Source organism: Protobothrops mucrosquamatus, unplaced genomic scaffold, assembly GCF_001527695.2.
Source record: "Protobothrops mucrosquamatus isolate PMUCROS unplaced genomic scaffold, P.Mucros_1.0 scaffold5559, whole genome shotgun sequence".
In the NCBI taxonomy this organism is placed as follows: Eukaryota; Metazoa; Chordata; class Lepidosauria; order Squamata; family Viperidae; genus Protobothrops; species Protobothrops mucrosquamatus.
This window is the reverse complement of record NW_015391414.1, coordinates 21,964-43,623: the sequence shown is the minus strand read 5'-3', so window position 1 is coordinate 43,623 and position 21,660 is coordinate 21,964. Positions and strand designations below refer to the sequence as shown.

The 21,660-nt window shown below is 47.5% G+C and overlaps 2 protein-coding genes across 2 annotated transcripts; one reads left to right on the top strand and one right to left on the bottom strand.

The window, feature by feature from the left end:
* Positions 1-4,785: 4,785 nt before the first annotated feature.
* On the top strand, positions 4,786-11,258 carry LOC107299836 (diamine acetyltransferase 2-like). Its single transcript, XM_015829179.1, has 6 exons — positions 4,786-4,848; positions 5,964-6,015; positions 7,465-7,548; positions 9,970-10,068; positions 10,350-10,390; positions 11,079-11,258. The coding sequence occupies exons 1-6, from the start codon at positions 4,786-4,788 to the stop codon at positions 11,256-11,258; spliced, it is 519 nt and encodes a 172-aa protein (XP_015684665.1).
* Positions 11,259-13,019: 1,761 nt separating this feature from the next.
* TRIP6 (thyroid hormone receptor interactor 6) lies at positions 13,020-20,616 on the bottom strand. The gene is made up of 9 exons (XM_029286883.1): positions 20,412-20,616; positions 19,440-19,552; positions 18,876-18,998; positions 18,093-18,752; positions 16,601-16,691; positions 16,100-16,269; positions 15,239-15,417; positions 14,226-14,346; positions 13,020-13,151 (listed from the first exon to the last, which is right to left on the bottom strand). Exons 1-9 carry the CDS (start codon positions 20,614-20,616, stop codon positions 13,020-13,022), a joined length of 1,794 nt encoding a protein of 597 aa, XP_029142716.1.
* Between the last annotated feature and the right edge of the window lie 1,044 nt (positions 20,617-21,660).

Below are 21,660 nucleotides of genomic sequence, written 5' to 3'. Positions count from 1 at the left end.
GATCAGTTTCCATCCATCGCTTCTTGTCCTGCCTTCTGGTGGCTTTAGAGAATAGGAGGACCCCCTTTTTTGGGGGGGCAGCCCCCCCAAATACTGGAAGACTGCTATCACGTCCCCCCTGGTCCTTCTCTTCGTTAGTCTAGAATGAGATATTCCTCGATTTAACAACCACAATTGGGATCCATTGTTACGCAAGGCGGTTGATACGTTAATCCCACCAGATTTTGTTCCCAGGGTTGTTAAATGAATCATGCAGTCGTTAAGCAAATCTACCCCCCCCAATCGACTTTGCTGGCTGGGAAGATCACAAATGTTGATCACGTGATCCTGGGAGGCTGCAATCCTTGCAAACACGTGCTGCTTCCCGAAATTTGATTTGGTTTTGAGAGGGACCTCGGAGTCCTGGTGGACGATGGCTTGATCCTGAGACAGCCGTGTGCGGCAGCAGCCAAAAAAGCCAACACAGTCCTGGGTTGCATAAACAGAGGCAGAGAATCAAGATCACGCGAAGTATTAGTACCGCTTTGTAAAGCCCTAGTAAGGCCACACCTGGGATACTGCAGCCAATTTTGGTCACCATATCACAAAAAAGATGTTGAGCGTTTGGAAAAAGTTCAGAAAGAGCAACGAAGAGGATCCAAAGCCTGGAGACTAAAACAGACGAAGAACGGCTGCGGGATTTGGGTCTGGCTAGTCTAAAGAAAAGAAGAAATAGGGGAGATGTGATAGCAGTGTTCCAGTATTTGGGGGGGCTGCCACAAAGAAGAGGGGGTTGCGTTGTTCTCCAGAGCACCAGAGGGAAGGACAAGAAACAATGGTTGGAAGCTGGTCAAAGAGAGAAGCAACCTGGAATTAAGAAGAAACTTCCTAACAGTGAGGACAATTAACCAGTGGAACTGCTTGCCACCAGAAATCGTGGGCGCTCCATCACTGGAGGTTTTAAAAAAGAGATTGGACAGTTACTTGTCTGAGACGGTATAGTTCCCCTGCTTGAGCAGGGGGCTGGACTAGAAGACCTCCCAGGTCCCTTCCAGCTTCTATTCTATTCTATTCTATTCTATTCTATTCTATTCTATTCTATTCTATTCTATTCTATTGCCTTTTCATATTCTATTCTAGTTCTTATTCTGTTTCTCATTCTATTCTATTCTATTCTACTCTATTCTATTCTATTCTATTCTACTCTACTCTACTCTATTCTATTCTATTCTATTCTATTCTATTCTTATAGAATATATAATAGGGAATTCTATAGTATAGAATATATAATAGGGAATAGAATAGGGAATAGAATGGAATGGAATGGAATAGAATAGAACAGAATAGAATAATAAAATACATAACAGAATAGAATAGTAAAATACATAACAAAATAGAATAAAATACATAACAGAGTAGAATAATAAAATACAGAATAGAATAGAATAGAATAGAATAGAATAGAATAGGATAGGATAGGATAGGATAGGATACCTATGGGGCGGGGTCCAACTGCCCCGCCCCCCCAGCGGGTCCTTTGGCTCATTGCAAAATTGCTCTTTTTTTTTTTTTTTTGTGGGTCAAACCTTGATCCCCCGGCCGGGAGTCCGAAGGTGGATCCTCTGTAATCTGATCCGTTGGGAAATCAGGGATCCCAGATCTCTGGAAGGTGTACATTTGGCCCAAATCCGGCCTCCGATCTATATGGCAATAAAATTTGCCAGAAGCATAAATTGCATTTAGTAATCGCGAGGGGCGATTGATGAGTGGCCATTAAGGGTTGTAAACCCAGGTTAATGAGTGGGCTGGGGGAACTCGGCCAAGGGGAAACGAGGGATAAACTCCGGCACATTCCGACAGGTGCGCCAGGTCGCTGGGTGCAACCTGTAGATCAGATTTCCATTTCTGAAACGTTTGTGTGGCAGAGTTCACACCCGGAGCCCTGGGTGAATTTAAGCCCGGCGTTTCTCAGCCGTGGTGGGTTGAAGACGTATGGACTTCAACTCCCAGAATTCCCCAGCTGGCAAACTTTCAGACTATCCTTCGTCTTTTTTCCCACCAAATTGACAACAATCCTGCGAGGTGGGCTGGCCTGAGAGAGTGCGATTGGCCCAAGTCACCCAGCCATCTTTCATGCCTAAAGCGGAACTAGAACTCATTGCCTCCTGTGATTGGCCCAAGTCAGCCAGACATCTTTCACACCTAAGGCGGGACTAGAACTCCCTGCCTCCTGGGGATTGGCCCAACTCACCTAGGCATCTTTCAAGCCTAAGGTGGGACTAGAACTCCCTGCCGCCTGGTGATTGGCCCAAGTCAGCCAGACATCTGTCATGCCTAAGGCGGGACTAGAATTCCCTGCCACCTGGTGATTGGCCCAAGTCAGCCAGATATCTTTCACACCTAAGGCGGGACTAGAACTCCCTGGCTCCTGGGGATTGGCCCAAGTCACCTAGGCATCTGTCATTCCTAAGGCGGGACTAGAACTCCCTGCCGCCTGGTGATTGGCCCAAGTCACCCAGCCATCTTTCATGCCTAAGGCGGGACTAGAACTCCCTGGCTCCTAGGGATTGGCCCAAGTCACCCAGATAGCTGTCATGTCTAAGGCGGGACTAGAATTCCCTGCCTCCTGGTGATTGGCCCAAGTCACCCAGCCATCTTTCATGCCTAAGGCGGGACTAGAACTCCCTGCCTCCTGGTGATTGACCCAAGTCACCCAGACATCTTTCATGCCTAAGGCAGGACTAGAATTCCCTGCCGCCTGGTGATTGGCCCAAGTCACCTAGACATCTTTCATGCCTAAGGCGGGACTAGAATTCCCTGCCGCCTGGTGATTGGCCCAAGTCAGCCAGATATCTTTCATACCTAAGGCGGGACTAGAACTCCCTGGCTCCTGGGGATTGGCCCAAGTCACCTAGGCATCTGTCATTCCTAAGGCGGGACTAGAACTCCCTGCCTCCTGGTGATTGGCCCAAGTCAGCCAGACATCTGTCATGCCTAAGGCGGGACTAGAACTCCCTGCCTCCTATGATTGGCCCAAGTCACCCAGACATCTTTCACACCTAAGGTGGGACTAGAACTCCCTGCCTCCTGGTGATTGGCCCAAGTCACCCAGCCATCTTTCATACCTAAGGCGGGACTAGAACTCCCTGGCTCCTGGGGATTGGCCCAAGTCACCTAGGCATCTGTCATTCCTAAGGCGGGACTAGAACTCCCTGCCTCCTGGTGATTGGCCCAAGTCACCTAGACATCTGTCATGCCTAAGGCAGGATTGGAACTCCCTGGCTCCTGGTGATTGGCCCAAGTCAGCCAGACATCTGTCATGCCTAAGGCGGGACTAGAATTTCCTGCCTCCTGGTGATTGGCCCAAGTCACCCAGACATCTTTCACACCTAAGGCGGGACTAGAACTCCCTGGCTCCTGGGGATTGGCCCAAGTCACCTAGGCATCTGTCATTCCTAAGGCGGGACTAGAACTCCCTGCCTCCTGGGGATTGGCACAAGTCACCCAGATATCTTTCACACCTAAGGCGGGACTAGAACTCCCTGGCTCCTGGGGATTGGCCCAAGTCACCCAGATAGCTGTCATGCCTAAGGCGGGACTAGAATTCCCCATCGCCTGGGATTGGCCCCAAATCACCCATCTGTTCAGGCCTAAGATAGGAACTAGAACTCTCCGTCTCCTAGTAATTGGCCCAAAGTCACCCAGCTAGTTTCATGCTTAAGGCAGAACTAGAACTCCCAGCCCAGCATCTTAACCCACTAAAATAAACTGGATCTCACCAACCCATTCCACCTTGTCACTGGCATCCAAAGGGGCCTCAGCCCAGCCAACGTAGGAGAAGACCCCGATGCGGGCACTCCATCCATGCTCAGAGGCTACTAGCTTGTGAATTTACAACACACACACACACGTCAAGGCCTGCAGGGGTCCAAGTTGCTATCTTTGAGAAATTGCCCTCTGTGCACGGCCAGCTGTAAAACCGGGCTAACAGACTACTAGGTGGCTACTCCAAGCAGTCCTCGCTTTACAACGGTCCATTTAGTGACCGTTCAAAGTTACAATGGCGCTAGAAAAAAGCGACCCCCGGGACCGTTTTTTTTTTCCGCCGTTAACGACCGTCGCAGCCTCCCTCCGTGGGTCACGGGATCAAAATTCAGACGCTCGGCAACGGACTCGTACTTATGACGGTCGCAGCGTTTATGACGGTCACGTGATTTGCCCCTTTTCGCGACAAGCTTCGACGAGCGAAGTCCACGGGGGGGGAGGGGGGAAAGCCGGATTCGCTTAACGACCGTGTTACTCCCTTAACAACCGCAGGGGTTCGCTTAAGGGCGGTGGCGAGAAAAGTCGCAAAGCGGGACCAAAAAAAAATCCCACTTAACAACTTCCTCGCTTGCATTAGATGAGATAACCTTTATGGTCATTTATTTTCCTCCCCTGTGGGCACAATTGGCACAGAGGTTCAGGGCTGAATTGTCGTCGTAAGGCGAGGACTTTCTGTCTGCTCAGGCCTTTTTATCCCTTTTAATATTAATTCTGAGGTTTTCACCTACACGTATCTAACTCGTGGGTCATAAAGTCCTCCAGGCAGGATCAAAAGCCGTGAAGCCTCCCGGCCGCACCTGCAGAGGAAAAAGGGCGGTGACCCCCCCCCCGCTTCTCCGCGTGACTGGCACCCGGCCCTGCCCGGCCCTCTGCAGCCGCCCACAGGGCAGGGCAAGGCAGGGCAGGGCAGGGCAGGAGGAGAGCAAAGTGGCCCTCTGGTTCCCCGGGGGGTCACTTCGGAGCTACACCCCGGCCTGAGCGATGGCGTGTCTCATCCGGCCGGCCTGCAGCAGCGACTGTGACCTGCTCATGAGCTTCATCAAGGTGAGGAAGGGGCGAAGGAAGGAAGGAAGGGAGGAAGGAAGGAAGGAAGGAAGGAAGGGAGGGAGGGAGGGAGGGAGGGAGGGGGAAAGGAAGGGAGGGAGGGAGAAAGGAAGGAAGGGACGGAGGGAGGAAGGAAGGGCGGGAGGGGGAAAGGAAGGAGAGGGAGGGGGGGAGGGAGGAAGAAAGGAAAGAAAGAATGGAAGGAACGGAAGGGAAAAAGGAAGGAGTAGGAAGGAAGAAGGAAGGAAGGAAGAAGAAAGGAGTAGGAAAGAAAAGGAAGGAAGGAAGGAAGGAAGGACTAGAAAGGAAAAAAGGAAGGTAGGAAGGAAGGGAATGGAAGGAAAGGGAAGGGAAGAAGGAAGGAGTAGGAAGGAGGGAAGTTTAAGGAAGGAAGGAAGGGAGGAAAAAAGGAAGGAAGGAAAGAAAGAATGGAAGGAACGGAAGGGAAAAAGGAAGGAGTAGGAAGGAAGAAGGAAGGAAGGAAGGAAGGAGGAAGGAAGGAAGAAGAAAGGAGTAGGAAAGAAAAGGAAGGAAGGAAGGAAGGACTAGAAAGGAAAAAAAGAAGGAAGGAAGGAAGGGAAGAAGGAAGGAGTAGGAAGGAGGGAAGTTTAAGGAAGGAAGGAAGGAAGGAAGGAAAAAAGGAAAGAAAATGGAAGGAACGGAAGGGAAGAAGGAAGGAGTAAGAAGGAAGAAGGAAGGAAGGAAGAAGAAAGGAGTAGGAAAGAAAAGAAAGGAAGGAAAGAAGGAAGGAAGGTAGGTAGGAAGGAAGGGAAGGGAAGAAGGAAGGAGTAGGAAGGAAGGAGTAGGAAGGAAGCCCCCCGGGACACTGCGACCGTCATAAATACGAGTCCTGACCAGAGTGTGTGTGTGTGTGGGGGGGATGCTGGAGATGTGAAAACCGGCCCAAAGTCACTCCCCCCCACGGTGCCCTTGTGCCTTCCCAACAGCCACTAAACCAAGTCGTAACTTGAGGACCGCCTTATTGTATCTTTCCCCCCCACCCAACCTCTCTGCTGCATTTGTGGATCTGGACAAGGCTGGGATTTGGGGGTACGGTACCCACGGTCCCCCCCATAACGGTCCCTCTATTTATTTCCCCCCCCTCGTCCCCCCAGGACATTGCTGACTATCACAACTTATTGCAGGAGGTCACCATCAGCGCTGAAGGTAAGGAATTGGAGACTTTTTTGGGGGGGGTGTGAAATGCCAGGTGCCCTCCCCCCCTTCCCAGGAATGCCAGGTGGGAGAGGCTGGTGGGCAACTATTCTGGAATTTGGGGAGTGGGTGGAGGGCAGGGCGGACGCTTCCCGGCTGGAATGTGGGCAGAGTGCTCGGGGGGGGGGGCGTCACTTGGCCACTGGGAGCACCCTGGCCCATCCGTGGGGAAGGAAGGAGCTGGGGGGGGGAGGAGAAGAGCCCGGATTGGGGGGAGGAGGGCTTTCCTTGGGCAAAGAAGGCGGAATTCTGAATCAGGGTTTATTTCTCTCCTTCCTCCTCCTCCTCCTTCTCTATCCCTCCTCCTCCTAATTCTTTTTTTCCTTCCTTTCTTTCTCTTCCTCCTCTCTTCCTTGTTCTCCCCCTCCTGATTCTCTTTCTCCATCTCTTCTTCCACCTCCTCCTCCTCTCTTCCTTCATTCTTCCTTCCTTCTCCTTTCTTCCTTGTGCTTCTCCTCTTTATCCGTCTCTTCTTGTCCTTACATCTCTCCTCCTCCTCCTAATTCTCTTTTTCTTCCTTTCTTTCTCCTCCTCCTCCTTTCTTCCTTGTCCTCCCCCTAATTCTCCATCTCTTCTTCCACCACCTCCTCCTTTCTTTCTTTCTTCCTTCCTTCTTCCTTCCTTCTTCTCCTTTCTTCCTTGCCCTTCTCCTCTTTATCCATCTTTTCTTGTCCTTACACCTCTCCTCCTCCTCCTCCTCCTCCTCCTCCTAATTCTGTTCCTCCCCTTCTTTTCTTCCTCCATTCTTCCTTCTCCTTTCTTCTTTCCTTCTTCCTCCTCTGTTCTTCCTCCAAATTCTCCCCCTCCAAATTCTCCTTCTCCATCTCTTCTTCTTACACTTCATTTCTTTCCCTCTGCCTCCAAATTTTCTTCCTCCATTCTTCCTCCTCCTCCTCCACCTGCTCCACCTCCTTTCTTCATTGTCCTTCCCCTAATTCTCCTTCTCCCTCTCTTATTCCCCTCCTCCTTCCTTCCTCCTTCCTTCCTTTTTTCTTCCTTCTTCCTTCCTTCCTTCCTTCCTTCCTCCTTCCTCCTCCACCTCCTCTCTTCCTTATCCTTCCCCTAATTCTCCTTCTCCCTCTTCTTCCATCACCTTCTCCTCCTTCCTTCCTCCTTCCTTCCTTTTTTCTTCCTTCCTTCCTTCCTTCCTCCTTCCTCCTCCACCTCTCTTCATTGTCCTTCCCCTAATTCTTCTCCCTCTCTTCTTCCATCACCTCCCCTTCTTCCTTCCTTCCTTCCTTCTTCCTTCCTCCCTCCTTCCTTCTCCACCTCCTTTCTTCCTTGTCCTTCCCCTAATCCTCCTTCTCCAACTCTTCTTCCATCACCTCCTTCCTTCCTTCCTTCCTTCCTTCCTTCCTTCCTTCCTTCCTTCCTTCCTTCCTTCCTTCCTTCCTGTCCCAGATCTGAAAGCAGATGGCTTTGGCCCAGATCCCTTCTTCAAGTGTCTGATGGCTGAAGTGCCCCCTGAAGACCCCTCCAAGCAAGGTAAAAGCCAGGCTGTTCCCCCCCCCCAGTAATATCCCCCCCCCCAAAAAAAAGACTTGTTAAACTTTGAAGACTGAAAACTCATCAATGCATCCATCTTGTGTCTGCTTTTTTTTTTTTTTAGAAATGTTTTATTGATTTTTTTACAATAACAATCCGTAGTGCCTAGTTTACGGCCATGTTGTCTTGGTTCATAAATTTTGGGGGAAAAAAACAATCAATGGTAGTTAATTAACAATCAGTAATAATTCATTTTTGTACTTCCATAATTAGTATATTAATTAATAGTATATTTCTCTGACCTTCCCTTCTCCCAATAGTATTCTCCTTCTTCAGCCTTAAAAAAATAGAATTGTTAATGTTTTCAGTGCAGAAATGGTTAAATGTAAACATTTTTTCCATGTTTGCACAAATAATAGTAATGTCCATATGTGACATTTTGTTTCTTATCAACTTGTGTTGTTTTTATAAAAATCATCTGATTAGTTCACCATATGTCCTATTTCCATAGTTCTTATTTAAGCTTAATTTCTCCTTAATATTCAAACGATTCTGATCGGTCATAATTTTCTCAATATTTATCATCTAAATATCCAGATGTTCCATTTAGATACAGCATCCCCATGTTTTCATATTTCATGTGTTATAAAAATACTATACTGCTTATCTATCTTATGCTGTCTACCTATAATATCTTCTCTGATCAGTTTATATTTCACTTATATTTGTAAAAGTTCATGTGTTAAATCACGATATATCCTATTTTCAAAGTTCTTATTTAAGCTTAATTTCTCCTCAATATTCAAACGATTCTGATCGGTCATAATTTTCTCAATATTTATCATCTAAATATCCAGATGTTCCATTCAGATACAGCATCCCAATGTTTTCATATTTCATGTGTCATAAAAATACTATATTGCTTATCTATCTTATGCCGTCTACCTATATTTTTTCTGATCAGTTTATATTTCACTTATATTTGTAAGTTAATTTGTTAAATCATTCTATATCCTATTTTCAAAGTTCTTATTTAAGCTTAATTTCTCCTCAATATTCAAACGATTCTGATCAGTCATAATTTTCTCAATATTTATCATCTAAATATCCAGATGTTCCATTTAGATACAGCATCCCAATGTTTTCATATTTCATGTGTCATAAAAATACTATATTGCTTATCTATCTTATGCTGTCTACCTATAATACTGTATCTTCTCTGATCAGTTTATATTTCACTTATATTTGTAAAAGTCAATTTGTTAAATTACTCTATATACTATTTTCAAAGTTCTTATTTAAGCTTAATTTCCCCTCAATATTTCAGTCATTCCTTAATCCTAATTCCCTGCAACTTAATTTACCTTTGAATTTCGAACTTTTCATTCACATACATCATCCCAATATTTTAACATTTTATTTATTATAAAAAATACTAGATTACTTATATCTCTTATCCTTCTTATTATAAGGCCCCTTTATATCCAAAGTTATCTGTTATTTTAACCGTATTCAAACAAGTGTTTGCTCATGTAATTCTCCATCTGGTAGGGCGAGTCAAAACTCTTGAATCTGTCTCTGGACTTCTTCGTTTGCCAAATAGATTTCCAAATTGATATATTCCACTTGCCAGGAAGTTCTTGTATTTTTTTTATGAGTGTTCTTGGGAGTGGAGAAGACAGAATGCGTAAAATATATGCTTTTTGTCTCCCAAACATTTATTGTGAGGTAAAATGAAATATTGTGTGACCCAAGAACAGCTACCAAAATGGAGTGAGATTACACACCGCGGGTCACTTGTGTTCAAAGTTTTTGCACTCTTCGTTAGTCCTCGACTTACAACAGTTCATTTAGTGACCGTTTCGAAGTTACACCAGCGCTGAACAATGTGACTTATGACCGTTTTTCACACTTACGACTGTGGCAGCATCCCCGTGGTCACGTGATCAAAGCTCAGACACTTGGCTCGTATTTATGGCGGTTTGCAGTGATTCACTTAGCAACCGTGTTTCTAACTCAGCGGCTGCGGTGATTCGCTTAACAACCGTGTATCTCTCAACGCCTGTAGTGATTCACTTAACAACGGTGTTTCTAACTCAGCGGCTGCGGTGATTCACTTAACAAGAATGGTCGTAAAATGGGACAAAACTCACTTAACAACTGTCTTGTTTAGCAACAGGATTTTCGGGTTCAATTGTCGTAAGTCAAGGACCACTTGTATCTGTTTTTACACAAACACACACACACACACACACACACAAGTGAATGCAGAATGTCGACTTCTGATGCGAGCCAGTTGCAGTACTTGACTGCCAAAATATTTCACATTTTGTATTTGAACTCTTTTGTGTTTTTATCGAAATGTGAGGTAAACGTTCCACACGATAAATGCGTCAATCATCGTTTTCGCTCCCCACGCAGGGCGCCCGATCGGGTACGCCTTGTACTATAAGGCATATTGCGTCAACCACGGAAAGAAGATATATTTGGAAAATCTATACGTGGTGCCGGAATTTCGCGGTAGGTAAAAATATCGGGTTGAACTCGCCCATCTTAAAGCATGGCTGGCTGGGGGATTCTGGGAGTTGAAGTCCACCCAACCTAAAACATGCTGGCTGGGGAATTCTGGGAGTTGAAGTCCTCTATCTTAAAACATGCTGGCTGGAGTATTATTATTATTATTATTATTATTATTATTATTATTATTATTATTATTATTATTATTATTATTATTATCATTATTATTTCTAATTGGCATGGAACGATGGGGGCAACACACTGACTTCCCTTCTTCTCGCCAGATAAAGGAATCGGAAAGCAGTTGCTGATCAAACTTGCCGAAGTAAGTTCCGAATGCTGGCATTGTGTCTTTTCCGGACTTCCCCAAATGAGGAATTGTCGTCTCTTTCTCCGGAAAGGCGGCTACAGGCAGTCCTCGACTTACGACGCTTCATTTAGTGACCGTTCAAAGTTGCACCACCACTGAAAAAAGTAACCGTTTCCCCACACTTACGACGGTTGCAGCCTCCCCATGACCAAAATCCAAACGCCCGGCCACCGACTCGCGTTTACGACGGTCGCTGTGTCACCTGATCCCCTTTTGCGAACTTCGGACGAACAGAGTCAACGGGGGGGGGGAGAAGCCGGGTTCACTTCACAACCGTGCGACTCACTTAACGACTGAAGCGATTCACTTAACAACGGTGCCGGGGATGGTCGTAAAACGGGGCAAAAACTCGCTTCGCCACCGTCCCGCTTAGCAACAGAAATGTTGGGCTCCGCTGGGGCTGTAAGCGAGGACGACCTGGTCACGGAGGGATTCGTCATAAGTCGAGGACTACCTGTCCTGTCGAGTCAGATAAGGGTGGCAGAGCCTGCAGCTTCAGTGGCAGTCTACCCGCCGGGGAAGAGGGTGGGAGGAGCCAGTTTCCTTAGTGCACGGATGCACCGTGGGAAGCGGGGTGCCGGTTCAGCCAGTGCCGGATACGAATCTAGACGCTTATAGCCTGTTTTTTTTCCCGGCTTGGCAGGTTGCGCTCGCCGCCGGCTGTACCGGGATGAAATTTAGCACCATGGAGGGGAACCAGCGGGCGAAGAATTTGTACCTGCGGCTCGGAGCCGAGGACACCACCGAGTCCTTTCACTGGCACTGCATGGAGTTCAGCCAGGAGGCCCTGCAAAGGCTCGCCCAGGGCGGGCAGGCCTCGTGAGCGCGCCCCAGGCCGACTCGAGGAGGAGGAGGAGGAGGAGGAGGAGGAGGAGGAACGGCACCACTGCCAAGATCAGAAAACCAGGATTTGTCAGCCTTAGCAACTTGTGAGATCTCTGGACTTCTATTCCCAGGATTCCTCAGCCAGGATTCGTGGACTTCGACTCCCAGGATTCCCCAGGCAGCAGGATTGGATTTCAAGTCCCAGAATTCCCAGCTAGCATTTGTGGACTTTAGTTCCCAAATTCCTCAGCCATCACGCCTGGACTTCAACTCCCAGAATTCCTCAGCCAGCAGGATTGGACTTCAAGTCCCAGAATTCCAAGCTAGGATTTGTGGATTTTAATTCCCAAATTCCCCAGGCAACACGCCTGGACTTCAACTCCCAGAATTCCTCAGCTATCAAGCCTGGACTTCAACTCCCAGAATTCCTCAGGCTTCATGCCTGGACTTCAACTCCCACAATTCCTCAGCCAGCAAGATTGGACTTCAAGTCCCAGAATTCCAAGCTAGGATTTGTGGATTTTAATTCCCAAATTCCCCAGGCAGCACGCCTGGACTTCAATTCCCAGAATTCCTCAGCTATCAAGCCTGGACTTCAACTCCCAGAATTCCTCAGCCGTCACACTTGGAGTTTGATTCCCAGAATTCCTCAGCCGTCACACTTGGACTTCAACTCCCAGAATTCCTCAGGCATCACACCTGGACTTCAACTCCCAGAATTCCTCAGCTGTCATGCCTGGATTTCGACTCCCAGAATTCCTCAGCCGTCACACCTGGACTTCAACTCCCAGAATTCCTCCACCGTCATGCCTGGACTTCGATTCCCAGAATTCCCCAGCCAGCCATGTCGGCTAGGGAATTCTGGGAGTCGAAGGCCCAGACGTCTTAAAAGTGCCATAGAGAAACCCAGCTAGACCCAATCCCCCCAAATATAATATAATATATATATAATATATATAATATAATATAAATGAGACAGCAAACAGAGAACGAAAAGGGGCACCTCTTTAATTCCATTTTCAAAATACACCCGCGGCCCAACATTATTATTGATTAAAAATAATAATAAAAACAAGGCAGGCTGGACAAGAAGAAACTCGAAGTCTATTTTTTTTTTTAAAAAAAGAGAACATTTTAAAAAAATCTTTTGCTTCATAAAAGGGGGACAGGCAAAAGTTCAACAGGGGAAGATTTATGCTCGTAGGAAGAGTTGGGGGGGGGAGAGAGAGAGGAAATAGCCCCCAGCCCCAATTTATTCAGATAAGACCAGCTTATGGGTAGGGGAGTTTTCAAGCCTTATGGGTGCGGGAGTCCATTCAAGTACATTTGGGAAACAGAGGAGGTTCCAACTCGGCCCGGTCAGGATGACGGGCGTTGTAGTCCGCCACAAACTGCTGGATGGACGGAAATCTATATTGGGGGGGTCCTTGCCGAGCCGAGGGGCTAAGATACCTTTCTAAACCCCCTCCCCAATTTGAGAAGCTGCTAAAACGACACAGAAAGGCCATGCAGATCAGGGCTGGTCAATTTTGGGGCCTTGAAGATCGGCGGACTTCAACTCCCAGAATCCCCCAGCCAGCTTGGCTGGCTGGGGGATTCTGGGAGTTGAAGTCCGCCGATCTTCAAGGCGCCCCAAATTGACAAAACGCTGCAAAAAGAGCAGCGAGCTCTGTGCGCCCCAGAAAGGGGGCGCCAAGCCGAGCAGCCCGCGAAGCCCCCCACCCACCCAGGGGAAAGAGTTTGGGGACCACCGCCCCCATCAGCAGTCGGTGGTGATATCGGAGGAGAGGTCTTGAATCCGCCGGGCGCTGCAGTTCTTGCAGAGAATATGGCCGTCCAGCGGGTAGCAGCCGCGCCCCTCCCCTTCGGAGGAGAGGAGCAGACCACACTCCTGCGGGGGGGGGGGAGAGGGAAAGGAAAACCGGATGCAACCATTAGGGGTGTTGCCCCCCCCAGGGTGCCAGCAGGGGTCCCGCCCTCCCGAAGTAACAGAATTCTTGGGCTGGAGGGGACCACAGAGGTCTTCTAGTCCAGCCCCTTGTCTGGCAGATCTTTTTGTGCCATTTCAAACAATTTTTTCTTAGAAATCTGAAGAGATAGGTCGGTAGGTAGGTAGGTAAACAGACAGACAGACAGACAGAAAGACAGAGTAGATACATGATAAAGAGATAATAGAGATAGATGATTGATAGATGATAGACACATGATAAGGATAGATAGATAGATAGATAGATAGATAGATAGATAGATAGATAGATAGATAGATAGATAGATGTAAACATGATAGAGATAATAGAGATAGATGATTGATAGATGATAGACACATGATAAGGATAATAGATGATATATGAGATAGATAGATAGATAGATAGATAGATAGATAGATAGATAGATAGATAGATAGATAGATATAAACACATGATAGATAGAGATTAGATGATTGATAGATGATAGACATGATAAGGATAATAGATAGATGAGATAGATAGATAGAATAGATACATGATAGATAAAGAGAATAGAGATAGATGATTGATAGATGATAGACATGATAAGGATAATAGGTGATAGATAGATAGATAGATAGATAGATAGATAGATAGATAGATAGATAGATGGATGGATGGATGGATGGATGGATGGATGGATGGATGGATGGATGGATGGACAAACGGATGGACGGACGGACAGACATATTATAGATGGATAGAGAGATGGATGGATGGACGGACGGATAGACGGACAGACAGACAGATAGACAGACATATTATAGATGGATACAGAGAGAGATGGACCGGGATAGCAGGATAGGTGGACAGATAGATGGATACACAGCTGCGCCTCCAGCGCTGCAACCCCCACCCTTCCGGTTCCCCCCCCGTGCCCTCCCCTCTGCCCCTGCTGGCAGGCGCCCCTCCCTGGAACTGAGGGCAGCCCCCCCCCGTCCCCCTCCGCCGTCGCTCACCTCGCACTTGTAGCAGCCGATGTGGAAGCTGCGGTCCAGGGCCACAATTCGCACCGTCTCCTCCTGGCCCGGTTCAGGCATGATGGCCTCCGCACACACGGAACAGCGGGGGGCAAATTTCCTAAGGAGGGGGGAATCAGGAAGAGACATGAAAAGCTGGCCCTGCCCTTTTTCTCCAGATTTTTGGAGCCTCGGGATCCCCGCCTGTCCCGCCTTTGCTGGCTGGGGGGGGATGGGACTTGTAGTACAGCACACACAAAACGTTGAGGGAGCAAATTTCCTAGGGGAAACTGATCAAGGAGAGAAGCAACCTGGAATTAAGGAGGAATTTCCTCACAGTGAGGACAATTAACCAGTGGAACAGCTTGCCACCAGAAGTTATAGGGGCTCCATCACTGGAAGTTTTTATGAAGAGACTGGACAGCCATTTGTCTGAAATGGTATAGGGTTTCCTGCCTGAGCAGGGGGTTGGACTAGATGACCTCCAAGGTCCCTTCCAACTTCTTCTTCTTCTTCTTCTTCTTCTTCTTCTTCTTCTTCTTCTTCTTCTTCTTCTTCTTCTTCTTCTTCTTCTTCTTCTTCTTCTTCTTCTTCTTCTTCTTCTTCTTCTTCTCCTCCTCCTTCTCCTTCTCATTATTATTATTATTATTATTATTATTACTACTACTATCATTATTACTATCATTATTACTACTATTACTACTACTACTATACTATTACTATTATTATTACTATTACTTTTATTATTACTTTTATTATTACTATTATCATTATTACTATCATTATTACTATTATTATTACAACTATTACTATTATTACTATTACTATTATTACTATTACTTACTACTATTATTACTATAACTACTATTACTACTAGTGTTACTATTATTATTATTATTATTACTATTATTACTATTATTATTGTTGTTGTTGTTATTACTATTATCTCTCTTTTGGAACCCCGAAAGAAGGGCGAACAGGAATCCACGCCCCCACCACCACCCCAGTCTCACCGATGGAAATCTTCAATGCAGTGGATCTGGCTGGTGGCGTCCACGGTGAAAGGGATCCCGTCCAGGCAGCGGTGGCAGACCACACAGATGAAGCACTGAGGGTGGTAAGCTTTACCCATCGCCCGCAGGATCCGGTCCATGATGGGCTTGGAGCACATGGAACATTTCTCCAGAGTCACCTAGACCAGAGGGCGGGCGTCAGAGAAATATATATATATATATATTAAAATGAACCCTCTCCTCTCTCTTGCCAATTTTTTTTATCACTGGTTCAAGTCTTCGAGACCTGATTGGCAGATGGCAGAATTCCACAGTCCTTTAGGCCCCCGCGACTGGGCTCACTTGCTTGAGTCATCTATATTCCCCTGCCTTTTTGGGACACAATGCGATTCGACCATCCCGGGAACCTGAAGCTGCATTTTCAGATTATGTCACCAGAGGGCGTCCACGTCCCAAAAGTTAGAGCAATGTTTTTCAAAATTAGCCCAGACTGCAGAATTCTGCAGTCCTTTTGGCACCCGCGGCTTGGCTCGCTTGCTTGAGTCATCTAAATTCCCTTGCCGTTTTGGGACACAAGCTGATTCGACCATCCCAGGAACATGAAGCTGTGTTCTCAGGTTACGACACCAGAGGGCGCCCAACTCCCAGAGGTGGACTCCAGAGAGCAATGTTTTTCAAACTTAGGGCATTGAAGATAAGTGGACTTCAACTCCCAGAATTCCTCTGGCTGGCTGGCCAGCCGGCCAGCTGGGGAATTCTGGGAGTTGAAGTCCACCCATCTTCAAGGCCCTAAGTTTGAAAAGGCAGACTGATAGAACCGAAATGTGGGGCCCCGGAGCCTCTTTCGAACCCCTCACTCACAATATAGCAGGATTCACAGTACGACCGGCGGTCGATGGCGTAGAACGGCTGCCCCCGCAGGCGGCCGTGGCAAGTCGCACAGGTGAAGCACTCGACGTGGAAGACCTGGTCCATGGCCACGCAGCCCGTCCCGTCGCCCACCACGTTCTCCCCGCACTGAGCGCAGCGGCCTGCAAAAGGGTCCAGGGTTCGAAAGCTACCGATCGCTCGATTTTTTAAAAAAAAAAAAAATCAAAAGAAAACAAAACAAAACAAGAACCGTCCCCCAAATTCCAAGCTAAGCAAGACCCAGAGCCCCCCCTAACCCCCCCATCCCGCCCCCGTCCCCAATTTTGAGACAAAAAGACCGGGTTGAATCTTAAAACAAGCCAAGGGGAGCTTCTGCACTGCTATTCCGCCCAGCCGCAGCATTTTCAAGATAGACTGCTCTTGCGCGAGGAGGCTCCACTACAAAAAAAAAAAAAACACCTCGCCCCAAAATCTTAAGGTTCGGAAACCCACCGAAGTACTCGGCCGTCGGAGGGTGCTTCAAGTCGTAAATCAGCTTCTTGGTCAGCCGATCCAGCTCCTCTTCCGGGCGGCATGACGGGGGCTGCGGGGAAAGGAAGGGGAGACTGGAGAAGGACGGTCCCTAAGCGGGACAGCTGGCGAACATAGACACACACACACCCGCGCCGGGGTTGAACGTGAAAAAAAAAAAGGGGGTGCGGGGAAGGCTTCTGAGCATCAGAAGAAGGCAATCCGGTTCTCTGCCTACAAATGGTATATGGTTTCCTGCCTGAGCAGGGGGTTGGACTAGAAGACCTCCGAGGTCCCTTCCAACGCTATTAGTCTATTCTATTCTGTATTTTATTATTCTGTTCTGTTCTATTCTATTCTATATTCTATTCTATTTTAATTTCTATTCTATTCTATTCTATATTTTATTATTCTATCTATTCTGTATTTTATTATTCTATTCTGTATTTTATTATTCTATTCTGTATTTTATTATTCTATTCTGTATTTTATTCTATTCTGTATTTTATTATTCTATTCTATTTTGTATTTTATTATTCTATTCTATTATGTATTTTATTCTATTCTGTTGTGTATTTTATTATTCTATTCTGTATTTTATTATTCTATTCTGTATTTTATTATTCTACTCTATTCTGTATTTTATTATTCTATTCTATTATGTATTTTATTATTCTATTCTATTATGTATTTTATTATTCTTTTCTGTATTTTATTATTCTATTCTATTATGTATTTTATTCTATTCTGTTATGTATTTTATTATTCTATTATGTATTTTATTATTCTACTCTATTCTGTTATGTATTTTATTATTCTATTCTATTCTGTATTTTATTATTCTTTTCTGTATTTTATTATTCTATTCTATTCTATTCTATTCTATTCTATTCTCAATTCCTCAAGAATTTAAGCAACAAGGCCTCATGGATAGCGAGTCCTCAACTTACAACAATTCTTTTAGTGACCGTTCAAGGTTACAACAGCACTGGAAAAAAGCGACTTAAGACTGTTTTTTTTACACTTACAACCGTCACAGCCTCCCCACGGTCACGTGATCAAAATTCAGACACTGGGCAACCAACTCCTATTTACGACGGTCGCGGTGATCCGGGGGTCACGCGATTTCCCCTTTTGCGACTTTCTGACAAGCAAAGCCAGTGGGGGGGGGGAAAGCCGGGTTCATTTAGCGACCCCATCGCTAACTTAACCCACTGCAGAGATTCTTGCTTGGAGCCAGAAATTTGGGGCTGAGTTTTGATCATTTTGTACTTGCCGCAAAAACACACACATTCCGGGAACTGTTGAGGAGGATCTGTCTTCACCCTCATTCTCACACACCAACTCACTGAACTCCTCTTAGAATTCAACCCCTCCCTCCTGGGAATCTGGATTGCATGATGTTACAGGATGGAAGCCCCTTCCACAGAAAGACCCCCACCCTGCCTTCCCCATCCCCAGCACCCCGAGTTACCTGATGGGGAAACCTCAGCCCCCCACTGCTGGCGGGAAGCAGGGGTCCCGTCAACTCTTCCTTGCCGGCTTTCGCCAATCCAGACTGGAACTGTCCCCCCGGCGCCTCCAGCCTGCCCTGCCCTGCAGGGCCGGCGTAGAATTCCCCCTCGCCCGGCCGCTGGCCATAGGAGGGAGGCTCCGGATACCAAGACTCAGCCTCGTGGGGACGGGCACGGGAGCCCGGCTCCGAGGCGTACTGCGGGGGAGGCTTCGCCCCGTATCCCAGCTGGGGGGACGGGGGTCCGTAGGCCGGCTCCGCCCGGCGCCTGGGCTGGTTGTAGCCCACCACCGGCTTGGCCACCTTCACCTGAATGCTGAAGGGGGTTCCGGCTGAGGAGGAAGCCGTGGCGTACGAGGCGGGCATCGGCTGCGGGTACGGTTTGGGGGCACGGTGGTATCCATAGGCCTCCCCCAAGCCGGGTGAGCCGTACTGGCAGGGCATCACCGGGACGGCTGGATAAGGGGATCCCGAGGCCGGTGGGCCTCCATAGGGCAGGGTCTTGGCATCGGGCTTAAGGGGCATGAAGCCGCCCGAGAGGGTGGGCTTGTAGATAGCCGAAGCCGGGCTGGGTTTGGGGGCACCTGGCTGCAGAGCTGGATACGGCACAGATTCCGCATTCTGCAAAAAAGAGGTAACACAGTCAGCGTCCAGGTAGAGAATTTGGGACACACACACACACACACACACACACAGAGGCACCCCGTTTTGTCCTCCAGTCCCCCCCCCGCCCAGCTTCCTCACCGGCCGTTCGCCCCGGCGCTGCTGGCTGCTCTCCATGTCGGCCAACATGCTGGTGAGCGAATCTATCTGGACATCGATGTTGGTGGGGTGAAGACCCCGCGCCTGCTCTGGGGACTCTCCCTGCTGGGGGAAAAAATAATTGTTTTTTGGGGGAAGGGGGTGTCTCCCCGATCGAGGAAGCCATCCGAACCGTGGCCAACCGATCTGGGCTTCTGTAATGGGGTGACTCCCCACCTTTGCCACCCTCTGCCCCCCACCCCACCCCAAGGACTGCGCTTGTTGAATCTCGGCCTGCCGTGCTTTTGCAGAAGGAAACTAGTGCTTAATGGAAATGGAAAGAGCTGGCTGTCCCTTTCTGGAATCAACGCGGCTCCCAGGATCCTTGCCGGCGCCTAGTGCAATCCTGGGAGTCGTAGTTCTGGCTAGTCGGACTACAACTCCCAGGATTCCACCAGGCACCGGCAAGGCTCCTGGGAGCTGCAGGTGGGGGAGAAACAGCCGTTCAGCCTCCGTCGCCCATACCTCCACCGGCCTTCCTCCCCCAGCCAAGCGGGCTCTCCTTACCTGCAAGGTGTAGCTGGGAGGTGTAGCACTATCCCAGGATCCCCGGGACCCTCTCTCGCTTACGGAGGAGTAGGGGGAATCCGCAGAAGAATCCTGGGGAAGCGAGGCGGGACCTGGAGCAGAGGAAAAAGCAGGACAGAGATTTGAACTCAGGACCGGGCAGAGGAGAGGAAGCTGGCTCCTCTAGGTGTCGTCAACTATAACTCCCAGGCCTGCCTGCCTGCCTGCCCAGGAGCAAAGTCTTCTGGGAAATGTAGTCAAAGGACCTTTTGCCCTCTTAGAATACAGGAAGTCCTCAACTTACGACCGGTTGCTTGACAGACATGATTCCCTTAACTCAGAGATGTCCTTTAGGCCCAAGAGAGTCCATCCATCCATCCATCCATCCGTCCAATTCCTGCCTTGGATGGCTGAAAAGTTTTGCCCCCTTTGACGGGCATTTCCCGCAGCTACAAGCTGGCAGTTCAATGGGGGGGGGGGAAGATCCATTCTCGGCTATTTGTGTGTGGGGGTGTCTGTTGCTTCCCACCCAGCCTCTCTCCGATAAAAGAGTTTTGATCGTTTTGTACTTGCCGCAAAAACACACACATTCCGGGAACTGTTGAGGAGGATCTGTCTTCACCCTCATTCTCACACACCAACTCGCTGAACTCCTCTTAGAATTCAACCCCTCCCTCCTGGGAATCTGGATTGCGTGATGTTACAGGAGTGTGAGGAGCATTTGGGAATGCAAGTCAGTGGAGAGGGGGCAAAAGCAGCCAATGATCCGAACCTGGGCCCCTGGAAGCCGGATGGACTTCAATTCCCAGAATTCCCTCGCTCAACCTCCTCAACTTGAAGAGGGGGTGGGGCTTCAACTCCAGGAATTCTGGGAGATGTAGTCCCTCCGTCTTCAAAGGGGCCCAGGCTGTGCATTAAGAGTCCCCTTGTTGGTGCAGAAGACCCTTCCCCAAATACGGGTCCCACCATTACCTGGCGGAGGGGGCTGGTCCCGGGAAAGGCCCCCCGCTGAGCCCATTGCCCCATTGGTCTCCGGAGTCCGGTGGGCGGGTTTGGGAGCTGCCGGGATGGAAGCAAAACTCTTCTGGACCCTGCAGACGGCTGGGGCGGATACGGTGACATCGGGCTGGCCCAGGACCCCCACTTGCTTCGGGGGCAGCCAGGTGGGGCCGGACATGCCGAGGGAAGCTGGATTGGGGGGGGGTGGGGGGGAAGGCAGAGCAAAAACGTGGGAGTCAAAATTGGAATTGAATGGAGAACAACTGGGCTTTCCTGGCCCAGCCTTAAAAAAAATTTCCCCCCCCTTTTATTTTGAATCAATTAAAAGTTTCAGCTGAACCCGGATCGAAAAGGAAAGAGAGAGAGAGAGAGAGAGTGGTGAGAAAGAGGTAGACAGACAGATTCATATAAATAAATATAGAGAGATGATAAATGGACAGATGAATGGATAGGTAGATAGATAGATGGATGGATGGATGGATGGATAGATAGATAGATAGATAGATAGATAGATAGATAGATAGATAAATAGAAATAGATAGATAGAAAGATAAATATAGATAGAAATAGATAGATAGAAATAGATAGAAATAGACATAGATAAATAAATAGAGATAGAAAGAGTAGAAATAGAGAAATAGACGGATAAATAGATAGAAATAGATAGATAAATAGATAAATAGAGTTGGATAGATAGATAAATAGAATGGTAGATAGAAATAGATGGATAGATATAGATAAATGATAGAAATAAATAGATAAATATATAGAAATAGATATAGATAGATAAATAGATAGAAATATAGATAGAAATAGATAGATAGAAATAAATAGAAATAGATAAATATAGATAGAAATAGATAGAGAAATAGATAAATAAATAGAGATAGAAATATAGATAGATAGATAGATAGATAGATAGATAGATAGATAGATAGATAGATAGATAGATAGATAGATAGACAGATAGACAGGCAGACAGACAGACAGACATAAAGAAATAGAGAGAGATGATAGACAGAGAGATGGACAGATGGATAGATGGTGAGATAGATGAGAGAGAGAGAGATAGGTGAGAGAGAGATACAGATAGATATAAATATAAATAGATGATAGACAGACAGACAGAAATAGAGAGATGATAGAGGGATGGATGGATGGATAGTTGGGGAGAGAGAGAGACAAGAGAGGTACAGAGATATAAATATAAATAAAAAGATAA